General features: G+C 43.7%; 1 protein-coding gene across 3 annotated transcripts in view; it reads left to right on the top strand.

Moving 5' to 3' along the window:
- Positions 1-1554: 1554 nt before the first annotated feature.
- The window catches only part of HEMG2 (Flavin containing amine oxidoreductase family), a 141688-nt gene continuing 125134 nt past the window's right edge, over positions 1555-18108 (top strand). Inside the window, exons 1-4 of one of the 3 annotated variants that reach the window (XM_087391767.1) lie at positions 1555-1764; positions 11543-11585; positions 11672-11807; positions 12206-12271. In XM_087391767.1, coding sequence (XP_087247893.1) covers positions 1737-1764; positions 11543-11585; positions 11672-11807; positions 12206-12271 — 273 coding nt within the window. In that variant the 5' untranslated portion in view covers positions 1555-1736. Of the gene's footprint in view, positions 1765-1897; positions 2078-11542; positions 11586-11671; positions 11808-12205; positions 12272-18108 lie in introns of those variants that run through there. The other 2 variants (XM_087391766.1, XM_087391769.1) reach the window with 2 other exon arrangements.

The following is an 18108-nucleotide window of genomic DNA, read 5'->3' as shown; positions in this document are numbered from 1 at the left end:
TGGATTCTTATCAAAATAAAATTTGATGGACTTAACATCAAGTTTGTTCTTAAGTTTAATAAGAATATGTGTATAGGATAAAGAGCTAAATACTCTCAAATGATTAATTGAGGGATTTATTCTTGTTAATGCCTCTAGTGTCATATTTTGCAATATGGCATTGGGAATTTAATTCATTGATAGACAACTATTTCTCAAACTTCTACCCACCAATATGGCCTTGAAATTTCTTTTGCATCAAGCATAAAATGTGTCAGTTCTACAATGACTCTTTTTTTCCATTTTGGTGATCCAATGTACTCTAGAGTGTATCTGCATGTGTGAACTATCTCTGGATCCCAAGGTGTCTATAGAATGAATTGAGCTCAGTGGAATTGCATTCAATTGCATTGTCACAATAGAGAGAACTTTGATGAATTTTCTTTTTGTTTTAAAATTTACTGGTTTTTGACAATTCTTGACTAAATTCAATACAACTTTGCGCGTTTTTACATTATTTTGTATTCATGAAAAGTATAGCTCATGGCAAGGTATCCTTTTAGTTTGAGCTAGCCTAGTGGTTGGAATTCAATTGATCATCATCATGGTTCAAACTCATCATCCATCTTGCGATTCTAGAAGGCAAGTCACATTAGGTACTTCATATAAAACAAAGGCAGGCTTACAAATTTCCCAACCCTAAACTATTGTTTTTACAATGGAAGGCCTTACATTTTCCCAACCCTAGACTATTGTTTTTACAAAAAAAGTATTTTATTCCTCTTATGCATCCCTCTTGATGTTATGTGTAGAGTCTAACTTCTACAGCCTTCAAACTAGCCTATAAAAGAAATATATTTTAGCTCCTTTACATTAGTTTAATGCTCAAAGGCACATCATGGTCATTCGGTTACAATCATAATGCCTATATAAATGCGTGCATGGGAATAATAGTGCACACATGCACACACACACATAAATGCATGCATGTGTCCTTCGACTCATCCTTGTCCATCACCATCTCCCCTTGTAGTGCCACACTCTATATACGTTGATCGTTGTTCATGTATGTGAAGGTCGGTCTTGATTGTCTATACTTTGAAGAGACAAAAGGTACTACATATTTAAAGCTCTCTTGTAATGTGCATGCTTGCATAAAATTAAAGTTTGGTTTAAAGGTTTAGGCACTTCTTACATAGAAAAAGATATTACCAAAATCTTCTCACCGATCCTCAAGTCTTTGGACAATGTAGTGTTACTGTTGTCATACACCAATTCATATTCTTCATGGGTACACTCTTGGCCTGCTACATGCCTCAACCTTTTATACACATATGATGTTGGAAATCAGGATATGCTCCAATACCATGTTGCTAGGTCAAACCAATGTGGGATGTGCACTGATGTAGGTCTATGCCATCATGGCAGGACTCAATGAGGGAAGCCACTCTAGTGCGCAGGCACCCTACCGTTTGAGCTTCTCGTGCACCTATGGGTGTGACATTAGATGCAACGGAAGTTGTGTGGTTGCATTCAAAGTCTTTGCATTCGACTGGTGGACACATTTTTTCAACGTGGGGGTATCTATTTTCCACAAGCATCCAAGAAAATCAGTAGCGTGTTGGAAATCGCTATTGGATGTGAGTCATGTGACATGAGAAGCAATTAAGTATTGTTGTTGTGGATAAACCCATTAGTGTACTGCTCGAGGTAGCCTTCGGTAGCGCACTGCGCAGTAGCTTGTGGCAATACCAGGCATGGCGACGCTTCAGCAGCACCCATCCAGTGAAGTCCTCCATCTATCACCTATCCTTCTTCGTGCTTGCTCCATCATTTTGAATTTGCTCCCTCCAAGATCGTGTCATTTAGCAATTGAAGAAACTAGTTGGCCTCATTTCGCATGTGGGTCATCGCATAGAATGGTCGCTTCTCTGTAGAATGACCTGGAACAATGGATACTTTGCTCTCCTTTGATTGACTAGTTCTGGGTCGCCCACCAATCCATAGCAGCGTGCTTTCTGTGAGATCTTAATCAGCTGAAGATGAGTTTTTGAAGTTGAGCAGCGCCATAGAATTCAAAGAGCCTCTTCTATTGAAGGTACGCATGCCAGGCACTGCATACAGCCTTTGTGGCAGTGCCATTGTATGGAGAAGGCGGCCTGGAATGACTCTTGCCTAAAGACATGTCCTGCCAAGGTGCTTCTGTCGTATTGCCTTCGCTTTTGAAATTTCTTTCCTAGAGCCAACGTTTTGATCTATTTTGTTCGTTTGTCTAAAAACCATCAAAGCAGATTGATAAGGTTTTAAGCTGAGGCAGTTTGTGTGCTATTATTCACAAGAAGTAAGAGTCAATGGGCCGATTGATGGAACCTAGGGAGTCAATGGTCATGACGAGAGTAGGTAGTCAACCTAGTGCACACAATATACTCTGATTGACCCGGTGTTGTTTTGCTTCACACAGCCAACAACCAATTCGCTAGTTGCTACGTAGCGAAGGCTGGCCATCTAGCCAAGGCTTGCCCCCAGTAGTGCACTAAAGGTGGCCTTAATTGGATCCTAAATGCAGTCCTGAAATGAACTCAAGTTAGACCTCATGTGGATCTTGCAAGTGTCCCAAATTGGACCTTGTCTTGGACCTTTAAACCTCCCTCGATATCCACACTCATGCCTACGAATAGATGAACAGGTGAAGGATATACCATCCTATGACTCTTTCTGCTCCTCATTTGAGGCCTTAAACCACTCCGTCCCAAGCCTTGAGCGCTGACAAGGCGTGCCCCACGCTCATTGTCCCTTCAAAGGCAAGAAAAAAATCTCTTGTTCCCAAGGGACCCTGGTCCATCCTCCGTTGAAGTCCTTCCAAAGAGATGGTCTTGCCCTCATCGAGCAAGATGATGAGTCCTTTTGTTCTTAGTTATGGGATTGGGATCTGGTGTTGTGTGCCATATAGTATGATTGGACAGCATTCAACAGATCCATGTTCCATCCACAATAGATCCAATTGTCTTGTCTTACTCTCCTTGATATGGACCTGGCTGCTCATGTTGGCACAGTTACTGTGGTTCTGGCCAGCCTCCTAAACTTGATCATTCCTCACTCATGCGTTGTACTTGAAGCGCCACTTGGTTGAAAGGCCTCTTTGAAGGTTTGATTGACTCCTTTAGTATTGTCTGGTTAAAGTCCACTTGTGCCCTCGTGGTATTGTCTATCCTAGCCTGGGTTGCTTTTCATCCAATGACTTTTGACTAAGAAACTTCGTGACCTGTGCAAAATCAGCTTTGGACTTCTTCCTTCAGACTTGTTTACCTTTTTTGCTTTGCCATTCTTTTTCTTCTTGTAATTCTTGTAATTCTTGGCATAGTGCCTTGCCTTGTGGTCCCTCAAAGCACGTGCCTTCCGTTTCTTCTTTCTTGATATTCCCTTTGTCAGAAGATAAATGTGTGTCTTGGGAGCTTTTTCTTCAGTTGACTCTTTGCTTTCCTTTAGTCTTTTGTCATGTCCTTGCCCCAATCTTCATTATGCGTATATGCTCCTGCACATTCCCTCAGCTCATCAAATGTTGGTGGCTGTGCTGCCTGCTGTCTCAAAGCTCTGATAATTTCAAGGAAGCTTTTGACCACCAATACAAGAGCTTTTGTATCAAATTGTTCACCAAAACAAGCACATGGGTCTCTGATAGCCATCAACTTTGTTTACACCTTCATGGTGTTACCTTATCCCATCGCAGTGAATCAGAAGAATTTTGAAGATTCAAGGTCCTTGTTGAGGTGATGGTCTCATATATTTATCAATATCACATAAGCTTATATACACTACACTTTCCTTTGTGGTTTATATGAATGGATCCATAAGCATCAATGTCAGTCTCCACCCACTTCTCAACCTCATGTGGATCCACCTTTGTTGTGTACCTTGCGGCTGTCATCATGTCCACAACCACAGCAGCAACTGGCTTTGGGTTGCAACTGGTGGTGACCTTCCACAATCTTGAAGAAACCATCAAGGTCTTCACTGTGATCTTCCACAGGGGATAGTTTGTGCCTTTGTTGGGAATTGGGATGTACTTTGTGCTTGTGATCTGATGATATCTACTACTCCAAGACAAGCTGCTGCTGAAAAGCAGCAAATATGCACCAAAATCGACGATGATGTAGCAGCCCAAAGGTGGAGCAAAGAATGAACTGCCCTGCAAGTGTGTTTCCGTCGTTTAAATAAAACAGCACCAAATTCTAACCAAAAACATCAGCAAAGCAGAACTATATTCAACACCTCATCTCCACACATTGAACTTGACAAAGGGTGTCGGCACCGATTGCAACTATCATGATGACGAACCATATTTTAACAAGAACCTTAGCTAGTTAGAAACACTGGCAGGTGATATGGGAAGCAAGCTTGCAAACAATGGAGAATGAGAGTAGGACTGTGCTTGACTGCAGTCCCAAACTTCTCCCCTCCTCTGGCAACCTTCTTCTAGCTTCTTGTTGGCAGTTGTACGTAGTGCCAACTCTTGCTGTTTACATTTCTGAAACAGCAAAACAAACTGTGTATGACAATACAACTGAAGGTATACTTTGTAGCACCTTTGGCGTACTGCCTGTTCCATCCAACCTTTCTTCAATAAGACATTGCCTAGCCTTGTAAAGATTACACCTGACAAGCTTTGTTAAATAATGCATCACCTATCCTTGTAAGGATTTCAACTGACTTTAGAAGCAGCCTAATGAATTGGACAATATTACATAAGTCATTGTCAATTTAAATCGCTTTCTATATTGCAGCCAGCTTTTCTTTGACAAAGATGATTTCATACTTATCCAAGCAAAGTTTTGTTAAATTGGCTGCGCAAAAATAAAATGATGACTATCCTTTGAAGGCTTATGTGGCCTTTCCAGCATACAGAAGAGACGATACCACACAGTAAAACATTGAGTCAAGTGGTCTCCAATATATTGGTGTCAGAGCCTGGGTTGTGGAAGTAGACCTACCGAACTTCTGGGCTTGTAGATTAGGCATTTATTTGCCCATTTAGCTGCCCATTAGAATATGTTTTTAACCATGCTTTCAGGTAAGGGACTTGTGGATCAGATTAAAGTTTTATCCTTTCATACCTGAGGCTATTATTGTTGGAGTAATGGGACGCTTGCAACCCACCATCTGGCTTTTGTAAAATGTTTTATTGCTCGGTAAGGCAAAACCTTGATCATCTCAAGTGAACAACATAAGATCACTGTGGAGATTTTCATATATTGAATTGTTTTAAAATTCAACTAAATAGAATGTTAAACCAAACAAAGTTAAACATTAAAGAAGATCTCGTGGTGGCCCTGAGGATGAGTCTTGAGATCATCAGCCTTCATATAATTGGAAATACATGGAGGGTATCCCTACTTCATATCTTGTTGTTCTTCATCAATAAAAAAATAAAAATAAATAAATAAAAAAATATATGTATATATATATAAAAGCGTCCAGGAACATGCCCAAAGTCATTCTCTAAATACACAACATTGTGCAGTTTCAATCTCATGATAGTCACTCATAAGGTTGAAAACCATAAACTCCATCACACATAGCAGGGACTAGCTACTATGATATCCCCATTCATGTCATCGGCACCCAACAGTGGTTGTAGACCATAGTATAAACATATGCTCTCACACATACAAATCCAGAGCATCCATTTATACAAAGTCTTCATATTGAGTTTCTATTGGCACTGCGGAGGTGAAGGGCAGACTCAGCCATGACGACAGCTAGCACTAAAGGAGAAGGCCAATCAAAAGGTAGTCCAAAATCTCTTTATTCAAGCTACAACTGCTTGTGAAGACTAAACGATTTCATTTTAGTCTCTCCCAGACGAGCATAAATCTAGTTGATAGGGCAATGCTCCACCTAAGATAGGAAGAATTATTGCAAAACCAGGAGGTCGCAACATGGACGGAAACTTCACAAGGTGAAATTTGCATGTCTACTAATACGGCAGAAGAATATATCTAGATGAGTCCAGGAACATGCCCAAACTCATCCTCTAAAAACACAACGTAGTGCAGTTTCAATCTCATGATAGTCGCTCATACAGCTGAAAACGATAAACTCCATCACACATAGCAAGAACTAGCTACTATGACATCCCCACTGACGTCATCAGTGCCCAACAGTGGGTGTAGACCATAGTATAAACATATGCTCTCACACATATAAATCCACACACCCACACATACTTGAGCATCCATTTATATAAAGTCTTCGTACTGAGTTTCTGTCGGCACTCCAGAGATGAAGGACAGACTCAGCCATGACAAAGGCTAGCACTAAAGGAGAAGGCTAATCAAAAGGTAGTCCAAAATCTCTTCATTCAAGCTAACTGCTTGTGAAGACTAAATGATTTCATTTGTCTCTCCCATACGAGCATCTAAATCTAGCTGATAGGGCAATGTCCCACTTACGATAGAAAGAATTATTGCAAAACCAGCAGGTCACAACATAGACAAAAACTTCACAAGGTGAAATTTGCATGTCCGCCAATACGGCAGAAGAATATATCTAGATGAGTCCAGGAACATGTCTAAACTCATCCTCTAAAAACACAACATAGTGCAGTTTCAATCTCATGATAGTCACTCTAAGGTTGAAATTATAAACTCCATCACGCATAGCATGGACTAGCTACTAAGACATCCCCACTGACGTCATCGGCGCCCAATAGTGGGTGTAGATCATAGTATAAACATACGCTCTCACACATACAAATCCATACACCCATACATACTTGAGCATCCATTTATACACAGTCTTCATACTGAGTTTCTGTCGGCACTCCAGAGGTGAAGGGAAGACTCAACCATGATGAACACCCCTTCTTGTTGGATGTGTGTTTGGACCCGACCATTGTTTGCAATCTACTCCTCTTCTTTGTGTGAAGCTAGTAAAACCTTAGAATGCTCTTCCATATTTTTATTTAGTGGAAAATTTGGATGTGTTTGATTTCACTCCTTTTTGGGCTTGTCTTCACTTTCTTCTAGACTGCCTTGTTTGTCTTGCAGTCCTTCACAAAGTGGCCTAGCTTGTTTCTGAAGAAGCAAGACTTGTCTCCTGTGGAATATTTGTCATCTTTGGACTTGCCTTTTTTTGGATTGCTTCTGCTAGCTCTATAGGCTTGGATTGCTGTTTGGTCATTACGCTGGTCACAAATCCTTTCAACCTTCTTGTTGGATGTGTGTTTGGACCCGACCATTGTTTGCAATCTACTCCTCTTCTTTGTGTGAAGCTAGTAAAACCTTGGAATGCTCTTCCATATTTTTATTTAGTGGAAAATTTGGATGTGTTTGATTTCACTCCTTTTTGGGCTTGTCTTCACTTTCTTCTAGACTGCCTTGTTTGTCTTGCAGTCCTTCACAAAGTGGCCTAGCTTGTTTCTGAAGAAGCAAGACTTGTCTCCTGTGGAATATTTGTCATCTTTGGACTTGCCTTTTTTTGGATTGCTTCTGCTAGCTCTATAGGCTTGGATTGCTGTTTGGTCATTACGCTGGTCACAAATCCTTTCAACCTTCTTGGAAGCATGTCAAAAGAAGCATGGAAAGTGCATTGTCCACCTTTGGCCTAGTGCAGCCAATCTTGACCTTATGCATTGTTGCACCTACCTTTATCTTCATTGTGTAACCTAATTGTGCAGTTGAGCACTCTTGCTGAAGTATTTGTCTCATAGTTGTCCTACAAAATACTTCACTCTTTATATGCTGTCTCTGCAAGCTGGACATGAGGGATATGCAGATTTGCGAAGGTCTGATGATGAGAGAAAGGGATTTGGGAGCTTTATTCTCCCACATTCTACACTGCAAGTGTCGCTTCCTCACGATGGCCTTCAAGGTCTTCTTCCCACCATATGGATCCAAAGTGGATAGTTTGTCCCATCCGTCTTTTCCCCCTCACCAAAGTTGGGGATGAAAAACACTAAAGCCATGACAAATGAGAGACTGCAAACTGAAATGACAATGCCTCAAATCGGGAACACTTAACTGCATTTCCATGAGTGACCTGCTCATCCACTCCATTATGCACAAGAGTATAGCTGACCTTGCAATGATGCATGATGCCTTTCTCACCCAACAAGTTTTCTAACTCCTTGGACATGCACTCCCCCCTCTATCTGAAAATAGGTTCTGTATCCTGCAACCAGATTGATTCTCTCTGTAGCAATGAAATGCTTAAACACAGTGAACACTTCTGACTTCTTCTTGAGTGCTAACACCCTAGTGAATCTTGAAGTCATATGTAAAAGTAACAAAATGAAGTAACCTCCAAGAAACTGTGTCCTCATAGGATGGCAAACATCACTATGAACTAGCTGTGATTTCTTTGCAGCCCTGACTGCACCATCCTTGGGGAATGTGCGCATTTTCCCAAGAATACAGCCCTCACACACTTCTGACTTCTTCTTCAATGAAGTGAATCTTGATAAGCGTCTGTAAAAGTAACAAAATAAAGTAACCTCCAAGAGACTGTGTCCTCATAGGACGGCAAACATCACTATGAACTGGCTGCAATTTCTTTGCAGCCCTGACTGCACCATCCTTGGGGAATGTGTGCATTTTCCCAAGAATACACTCCTCACATATATGCTTAGGAGGAGCTTCCAAAGGAGGCAAGGCATCTACCATCTAATTTTTTTTGCAAAAGCATAAGAGTACCAAAGTTTAATGTCCAAACGTTGCATGCCACAACTCTCCATCCTGTATGGCAGAGGTAGATGTAGAAGCTGAGTATGCACTTTTGCTCTTTTCTCAATGCATCAAGATAAAATAGACCGCGACAGAGTGTGCCTGATAACACCAATGCATAATCACTCTCCATGACACAAACCCCTCCTTTTAGTGAATGCAGACTTTGAAAGAAAATGCTTCTTTATCCCCGCGGAGACATACAAAGCATCATGGATGCGGAGATTAGAGCCTTCAACTACTGTAAGCAAGATCTCCCCAGTTTCTATAACTGGATAAGAAGAGGTGTTGGCGCAAGATACCCTCTTGCCAATAGGAGTAGATGACAACATATCAAATAAGTCCTTCGTAGACGTGATGTATTTGGATGCACTGCTATCAAAATACCATGTATATGCAGTTAATTGACACTGAATGTGCAAGGATCCATAGAGGCATCATAGCTACATGTGAAGAAGGCCCAATCATGCTCCATAAAATTTGATAAGGCATCATCCTTTCGTGCATTTCTGCCTTGCAATCCTCTCCTTGGCATTCGGTAATGAAGTGACCAGATAGCAGAGCTTGCCTGCTTTTCAGCATTCTTTCTGTACCGAGTCTATCCTGCTTCATGTTTGGGCTGATATTTGCCTTTTCGCTTATCTGTGCAGCAAAAGCTTGCTCTCCACCGTGCATTCTTACGGACATGTTCCTTATAGTCTGCTCTTCTTGCAACAAAAGTCCCATCAACTCTTGAAAGGTGAGAGAGTTGGGATTCCCCTTAGGGACAAATTGATCGACATAAAAGATATGACTCTGATAGGGAGTTCAGTGTAGTAGAGAGAAGCTTTGTATCTGGTATGACTTCATCAATGTTCATAAGTTGCTCAAGCAAGTCTTGATCTTCATGACATGCTCTGCCATTGAATGTCCTTCATGCATCTGTATCGAATCAAGCTCTCTTTTAAAAAATGAGACTCTTGTGTGTTAGGGGCCTGATACATTGCTTCTAAAGTGTCCCAAGCATTTTACGAAGTCCGACAGGACCTCTTCACGAATAGTGCAATGAAAGACAAAGCCTGTGCATCCCATCTTCTCTGCTTTGGAGTGATCCCAATAGGTGCTTTTGCTTGTGGTGGAGCTTGTTGCCCATGACGACAACCCCCCCCCCCGGCACCTCTTGCTATGCTTGGGGCAATAGGAGTGGGACGGACGTCATCGCCAGCGATAAAGTCACAAAGTCCCATGGCAGCCCAAAGATTTGTAATCATAAGCTCGAAGGAGAATAGTTGGTGCCATCCAACTTATCCTCTTGGGAACACCAAAAACATCTTCTGCATTCTAGGCCATCTCTGACAAATGCACAAATACAACAAGCTTTGACAAGTTCACGTTCCATGAACACAATGTACAACCAACTGAATGCTCACGTTCGAAGCCAATGTTTGACCTAACCAAAGCAGGGTTGCCGTGTTGAATATTGACTGTACTTGAAAGACAAATCCCCCTTGGCTCGAGGGCCAACGAATGCGAGCAAAGGAGAACAAAAGTTCCAGGGTGGAGGACTCTAAATGCAAGCAGCAAAGGACTAAGTCCTTCTCAGGGGAATCTCCACAAAAGTGTGTAGCAAGTACACTGCCTGAAAATCAGTATTCTGGATTCAATGCTCCCAAGTTATGGCTTTCCAGGTAGCTCGGATAGTAACTTACAAAACTGCTGGGAGATGACCCTCATATTCCAAAGTAATACATGCATGAATAAATTCTGAATATACAAATAAATAAGTGATACATCGATCTATAATGACCTGTTCTGTGCACAACTATAGATGTTTCAATGCCTGGTAGAATATTTGATAAAATTAATAGCTCTTGATAAGCAATCCAAACGATAGTTGAAACATGTAGGATTGCAGCAATCCAGCCTGTGTGAGAATTTGGGTAAATATCTATAGCTCTTTGGTTTGCTAGCTTTGATAGTTGCCAAATTCTTATTTGCAATTGGGGAAGTGTTAAAAGCATGTCTCGTTGGTCTGTGTGCGCTTACATAAGTACTAATTTGGGAAATAGCTTAGCTGAATTTGTGAAAAATATATGCATGCATCTGCACACATTGATGATCCAAGGAAGTGTTAAAAGCATGTCTCGTTGGTCTGTGTGCACTTACATAAGTACTAATTTGGGAAATAGCTTAGCTGAATTTGTGAAAAATATATGCATGCATCTGCGCACATTGAAGATCCAAGGATTTTTTAAAACACGGGGTTCTTTCTATCTACAATCGAAGGCTTCCTTGTGGGTCTGAAATATAAGCGGCATCTATTCCAGGAATTATATCTTTGCATCAAGAGGAAGTTTGTCCTTGGACGTAAAACTGTCTTTTCAAGTTTGCCACTTTATTCTTCTTTGTTGAATCTAGAAATTTAAGGAAACAAGCCAAAAATATTTGGCATTAAGAATAGAAAATCAACGATGCGGTGTAAGAGTGGAACCATTTTTAACTTTTACCTATAAAGCATAAATATTTGGATGATGATGCTTGGAAAATTTTATTGGCATCAAGAAAAACGTAAAATATACAATGGATGGTACATTCTTTTCTTCTCTTTGCCTCTGTTTCTTCTCTTCCCTTCTCTTTCCCTCTCTTTTCTTCTCCCTCCCTTATCGTTCCCTATGCTAGTGCTTGAATTCTGTTTAAGCAAGCTCCTTTCTTGTGATAGCAGTATGCCCTTGATGACCAAAGAGAAAGTGCACATAATACTTTTGAAAGCATCTATGCATATCCCAAATAAGTATTCTGGGATTTTGGATGAATATGCTCACATGTTGATTTCTGAATCGTAGAACTTACTATGTGTATTGCAGAACCATCTCTTGGGTCTGTGGCTGTTGTAGGTGCAGGCATCAGGTATTTGTCTCAGGTTTTTGTCTGAGGCAATGGATTTTCCATTTCCCGAGTAGTAAATTTTTCTTTTGACTGTCCAAAAATTTTAGTGGGCTTGCTGCAGCTTACCGTTTAAAAGTTGAGGGAGTGGAAGTAACAGTGTTTGAGGCAGATAGTACAAGTGGAGGTAAAATCAGGAGTGTTTCGGAAAACGGATTCACATGGGAAAATGGACCAAATACAATGGTGAGGAATGATGTTAGCATGCATATACCAATAAAATAAAACAATGCTAAAGTATGCACCTGAATTTGCTTAGTACAGCACTCTCACTATCACTTAATGAACTCATTCAACATAGTTCATGTAAAAAAAGGGTCAGCACATGATGTTTTCCACAATATAATACTCATTATGTTGGAGATTCGTGCCTCACCTGTGAGCATCCTAGGGTAGATATTAGGAGATCAAGAGGTGAGGATCTGCTGCTCTTTTATAGCAGCTGGAACCCTGAGAAAAGGGGGTATTTTTGATGGGCTGATGTTCGCACACAAGATTGGAGGGAGTTGAGAGTTCCTTCCACTGTGTGAGGTTGCTACAGCAAGCTTCCTCCATTCTAACACAGTAGATTTGTGCTTTGGCAGATAGAGAGTGGTTCAGAGGTCAGCAAAGTCATTGATGAGCTGCAGCTTCGAGAAAAGCAACAATGTGTAATTTTCGGATACCTTCCACTTTGAAATGTGTGTGTGTGTCTCTCTCTCTCTCTCTATATATATATATATATAGTTCTTGTTTCTTAGGTGTGCCAAACAAGATACATGTCTGCATCTGATAGTTCAACTTCACTTTGATACTATTCATTCGAACGAAATATCCAAGAATATATTTAAAAGTTTGTAGCTGCTCATTTTGTGGATTATCTAGTAGCTAGCCCCTGCTATGTAGGATGGATTTTACCTTACTTGGTGTCATGATAATGAGGTTTAATACTGCAATGTGTGTTTTGCTTTTGGGCATATTTCTCAATTTATCTAGGTATGAGGCCACATTCCTTTGTGGGAAAAGCTCCAACACATGCAAACCTTAGCTTGCCAATTTTCTATTAGGGACCCGTGTGCACATTTTTATGGTGCAAAAAATGGCCATGTCCAAAAGCTCACAAGCACTGTACAAAAAAGTATATAATGCTGACTAGTGGAAGAAGGCTGACAGTCATATAAAAAAGATCGCATCAACTTCAGCAATGCAAGGAGGCACATTGCATGTGAAACCTGAATCTTTTATTGTTTTAGATGAATGAAGTTCATATTTTGGGAATGTTTTTCAGCATTTTGAAAGCGGTTATCTCCTAATTCGTGAAAGAATTTGTGTCTCATCTATGGAACTGGAGTGCATTTGGATACTGTCATTTGTATTAACTGCCAATGGAGCTGCTATTTTAATCACCAGGAATATGGCAGCACAGTTTTCAGGACGTTCAGTTGATAATATATAATCACCAAGGATATGTCAATATAGTTTTCAGACGTTCTAGAACTTCTGTTTATAGTATATAAATTTTGATGTTGTGGCAGTCCAGATGCTAGTTTGTTGATGTGATGTCAGTTTTAGATAAGTGTGATACATTATGTCACAAGCCATATTTATCCCTAGAAATAAAGAGGAAAACATTTTATTTTAACTTTGGTCAAGAGTATTGACTTTGGTCAAAGTGAGTCGACTTTTTTCAAGTAGAAAAAGTTTCTATCCCTATGATTGGTTGCATGGTAGGAATGCCTGCAAAGGACTAGGATTAGTCCAGAGAACTAGAATGCATGCATTGACTAACCTTTAATGGGTGAAATGTGCTTGGTGGTGTTTTATTTTGTAGTAGGTTCTTGGAGAGTGCAAAATCCCCCACATTTTAATGGGAAAGGTATGCAAAAGCGGACAACCAAATCCTAGAGGAGCCACACGTGCAAAAGTGGCTATTTTTAGCCAGAGCTGCCAAAATTAGAAGGCACCACTTCCCTTGGTGGTGGTGATTTCCGGCTGAGAGAATTCTGCTGCAGGTGGTCGAGGACCAGAAGAGGCAGAAGAGACAAGGAGATGCAAATTCAGTTCGATCATAAGGGGGTTGTGCAGATATCACTCTCTCTTGATTTCATTATTTTTCTGTGAGGAAGAGAACCCTTGGGACAGCTTTTGAATCAGTTCTCATACTAGTTGTGTGGCCAGCAAAGTTAAGTCTTCAATTAAGTTGATTGCCAGCTTTGTGGGCAGTGATTTGACCCATCCAGGTTTGGGAACCGATTGTGTTTTTGCAGTCAAAGGAGAAATTCGAATTTTAGAACAGCTGGTTCTGATGGCAGGATCAGGAGAGCACAGAAATTCGAACACCAGGCTGCCCAACAAGAAGGCACCTGAGGTACCGGCATATGATCTCAATTGAGATTTTGTCAAGGCCAAGATTCAGGAGTAGGAATTCTTGAAAAAGAATCCATGATTTAAGCATCTTTTTGAAGCAAGTCCCACGGAGAAATCTGCCAAGCACGTGTCTATAACTTCCCCCAAGAAATTTAGAAGGCATTCTTCTAGGCCCTCGTCCACTTCTTCAGCAAGTTCATCCAAGAGACGACATAAATCTCGGTGTAGAGGGAGAATGACACTGAGAATCAGATCTTCAAGTCCCAAGCACAAGACATGCAGACGAAGGACTCTTAGCAGTAGTTTGAGTTCATCCTTGTCCTCTTTCTTTGATTCTTCACGAAGTACGCATCGAGGCAGAAGCAAAAAGCACTCCAAGGCAAGAAATTCAAGGAGGGAGGTAAATCTGTCTGTTTTGTCAACTACGATGGGGCATATGGGTAGACTGAGAAGGCTATGCAATTTATACGTCAGTTTGACCCACCTCATTTCGCCTCTCTTTGCAGCCTTTTTTGCGCTCCTTTCTACCCGCCTAGCCTCTCCATAGTCTGCCTTCATTGCCGCCACCATTTGGGATCTCGTGGAGCAGTACCCAGCCCTTTGACAGTATTCCGGATTGCTGGTTGGTACCTAGCAGCCACAAGCGCCTGCATGTGTGGAGATTTTTGGCTGGCTAGTACATTTTCCAAGACACCCCTGCACATGAGCTGATCTGGAGCTGTTCCATCCCCGTTTTTAGGGTTTGCAGGCTGTTGTAGCAGAAGTCGACCATCAGTGAGGCATTCATTGCAGACTTTCAAGCCATTTGGAGGCCTTTTTTACCTGTTTTAACGCTGCTGCTTGCATTTTCAAATTGTTTTGGGATTGCTGCTGCAGAACCGCCTTCATTTCGGAGCTACTCCTAGCCTCTAACTCCTCTAGAATAGCCGATGCTTGGACTGGTGACCTGCTGTTGCATTTTGGTCCACCAAAAACCTCTACTATAGCATCTCGGTATACCGTGGAGCTGGTTTACTGAAGTGCTTCACACATTTCGAGCTATATGATTGCATTTGGCACCCCTCCAGCTACCTTCTTGAGGATTTCGGACCTGCTATAGCACCTAGAGCTCACGCCCACGTGTGCTCTTTTCTTGGCTCATTTATGCGTTTCGGGGCATCTATTTGTTGCTCTTTGATTCAGGTTCACTCAGTTCTCTATTTTGAGAGTCCATGAGTTGGAATATGGTGAGTTGCAACATCCATGAACTTCATGATCATGCATGTAGTCATCCTCAGCGTCTGTTACTTCGGCAAGAGTTGTAGAGGCAGTAGTAGGACAAGTAGGGGATTTCCTTTTAGTACAGGAGCACATGCTCTCAGCAGCGGACGTCAATCGTCACAATCACCTGCTTCCAGGGAGAGGTCCAAAGGTGTGGTCTCCCCTAGTAGGTCGCAGTAGAGGTGCTTGCATCTCGGTGTCCTAGGCAGTTGCTCCCGAGGTCTAATCAAGGCAAACTTATCACACGTCGAGCAGTGTAGATGGGTCTCTGCATGGGTGAGTCCAGGATTGGCATCTTGGACGTGTACGCACTGGCCTATAGACATCATCACCCTCCTTTTTGGAGGCGAGTGACAAAGTGCATCTTGGATGTTGACTCCTAGATTTTTGGAGGAGACTTCAACAATCTAGAGTTTACAGAGGATAAGCAGGGAGGAGCTTCCTTTGTAGAGATGCTAGCAGCAGAGAGGAGCACTTGGGAGCTGTTCATCTTCGCAGTCAGCGGCAAAGACCCATGGAGAGAGGCAGAGTTCACCAAGATCCCAGAAAGCCTCCTCTTTTCCTTTGGACAGAGGAAAATTGACGGATATCAACAAAATGTATGATAAACTTCTTGTAATAAGAAAAAAAACTACATACTTCATGTACTGTTTTCAACTCACGCCATTCTTGTATAGCTTGGATCTTTGTAGGATCCATCTTACCCCATCCTTAGAAATGATATGACGTGCTCGCGGACTTGGCTGCTCCCGTTGCCCGCCATCCCCACCCCGCCTCTAGCCTCTCCTCGGCCTCCTCTTTGCCTCACCCCCGTCCCCTTCTCGATTGTCGTTCCGCCTCACCTCCCCTCCACCTCCGTCGCTCCGCCCCCGCCTTGGCCGTCGCTCTGCCCCACTTCCTCTCCGCCCTCCTCCTAACGCCTTCCCCGCCTCGCCATCTTTGCCCACCTGCACCTCCCCTTCCGCCTTCTTCTCCCACTTGCCACCTCCTTCTCTGCCTTCTTTTCACCCCTCCCGCCCCTTCACACCTTCACCCCCAACTCCCCTTTCTCGCCCCCCTCTCGCCTCCTCTCCACCCCCTTGGGCTTCCTTCCCCCTCCACCTCCCTCCCGCCCTCTTCCTGACCCCCAAACCCCCCTGCTCCTTCTCCATCCTGCCCCCTCCGCTTCTTCCTTTCATCCCCCTTCTTCGCCTCCGCCCTCCCGCATTGTCCATTCCCCCTCGCCCCACCTCCCCCTTTTCCTTTCTTCACCAGCAGCAGGAGCATTCATGTTTGTCAGAAGGAAGAAGATCTTGGTGGTGACCTTTGGTCTGGCCAGAGGGGCTCTATGGCAGCACCCTTGAATCCCACAGCCGTTAAGGTGCTTCTTTCTCTAGCCGACAAACAACAGGTTCGGTAAGTAGTTCAGTCCCTTCAGGACAAGGTGATTGTGTGCAAAATTGTGGGCCTCACACCCACAAGGCGACAGGTGCAAGATTGGATCCAGGCGAGCTTGACACTAGAGGGCGACCACATTCAGGAGGTCACCATCTATGGGAGAGGCGCCTTCCTCATCCAACTGAGCTCCCCCGATACAGCCTTGACACTGGTGGAGCAGAGCCCCATCCTCCTTGGCCCGCATTTGGTGTACCTCTTTCCTTGGTACCATGGCTTTACAGTGGAGGACATGGACATGACACACCATGTTCCCCGCTTATCGGTTACGCTTCGCTTCCCAGGGTTCCCAAAGGAGTATAGAGCCATCCTCCCCTCCATTGGTTGGACATTTGGCACAGTGCTCGAGTCTCCGTCAGATTCTCGGCCGCAGCATTGGTAGCAGATGACGTGGTCCCTAGGATCAAACTGGTGGTTGAGAGCCCAGAGTCCCTCCCAGAGTTGATTCTTCTAGAGACCCTTGAAGGGGGTACACTTCTCCAGCGACTGGAGATTTCTGGGTTACCAGGCCAGTGTCTTCATTGTAGACTGATGGGTCACCTAGCCAGAGATTGCTCCCTTGGCCATGGCCAAGTGTCTCCCCACGCACCCCCGCAGAGCAGGCAAAGTCAGCAGGCCTGAGTCCAGCGCTCTCTCAGGCAGGAGCAGCAGGAGTCTCAGACCCCTTGGGTTACCCCCTCAGAAGGAGACTGGACCCAGGTTAAAAAGAAAAAGAAACCAAGCAAACATGCCCACAAGCGCCGTTGGCAGAGGGCCAAATGCAGAGAGAGAGACAGGGTTGACTGAGAGTCCTTGGAGGAGGAACAGCAGGAGCCACCTCCTCTAGCGGTAGGGGCCACTGCCCATCTAGATGATCCTCCCGTTTCGGAGGTTTAGCCTCCGCACTCACCCTTGCATCAGCAGCAAGCCCCAGGAGCTCTAGATGCGGTGATGGCGGAAGCCGCGGACGCTGGCCCGATAGCGGCTGCAAAGGAGCGGATCCAGAGCCCGACGAGCCTGATCAATAGGGGGCCTGCGGTCGTCCTTATCCCTCCTCCTCCTCCTTCCTCCTCCTCCCTCCCCCTCCCCCTCTTCCTTTCCACCTCCCCCTCCCCCTCAAGGATTCCCCCTGCCCCTCCCCCCCAAGCCCCCCTGCTATGATCACTCTCGCCACCCGCCCTCCTCCCTCCGCCCCCCGTGACCTAACCCCCCTCCCCCCCCGCCCTCCTCTCCACCTTCACAGCAGGTTCTTTCGCCTCAACACCCCTTCCAGTAGGCAAGGGAAAGGTGACGCCCTCTTCTGCTTCCTCATCTCGCAGCAACTTGTCCCTTCAGGGAGGGATCCTGAGGGACGGGGCTTGTTCTCCCGATCAACAGCTCCCAACCTTCATCCTGGGCGTCCCTTACCATGGGACTTTTGGAGGTTAGGACTCTGGAACTATCTGGAGATTCCGGACTCATATCCTCT

This window comes from Dipteris shenzhenensis, chromosome 20, assembly GCF_047967505.1.
Source record: "Dipteris shenzhenensis isolate YYH24624 ecotype China chromosome 20, Dip_SZ_1.0, whole genome shotgun sequence".
NCBI classification, from domain to species: domain Eukaryota; kingdom Viridiplantae; phylum Streptophyta; class Polypodiopsida; order Gleicheniales; family Dipteridaceae; genus Dipteris; species Dipteris shenzhenensis.
The sequence above is the reverse complement of the archived record's forward strand: the minus strand, read 5'-3'. Positions and strand labels throughout refer to the sequence as shown.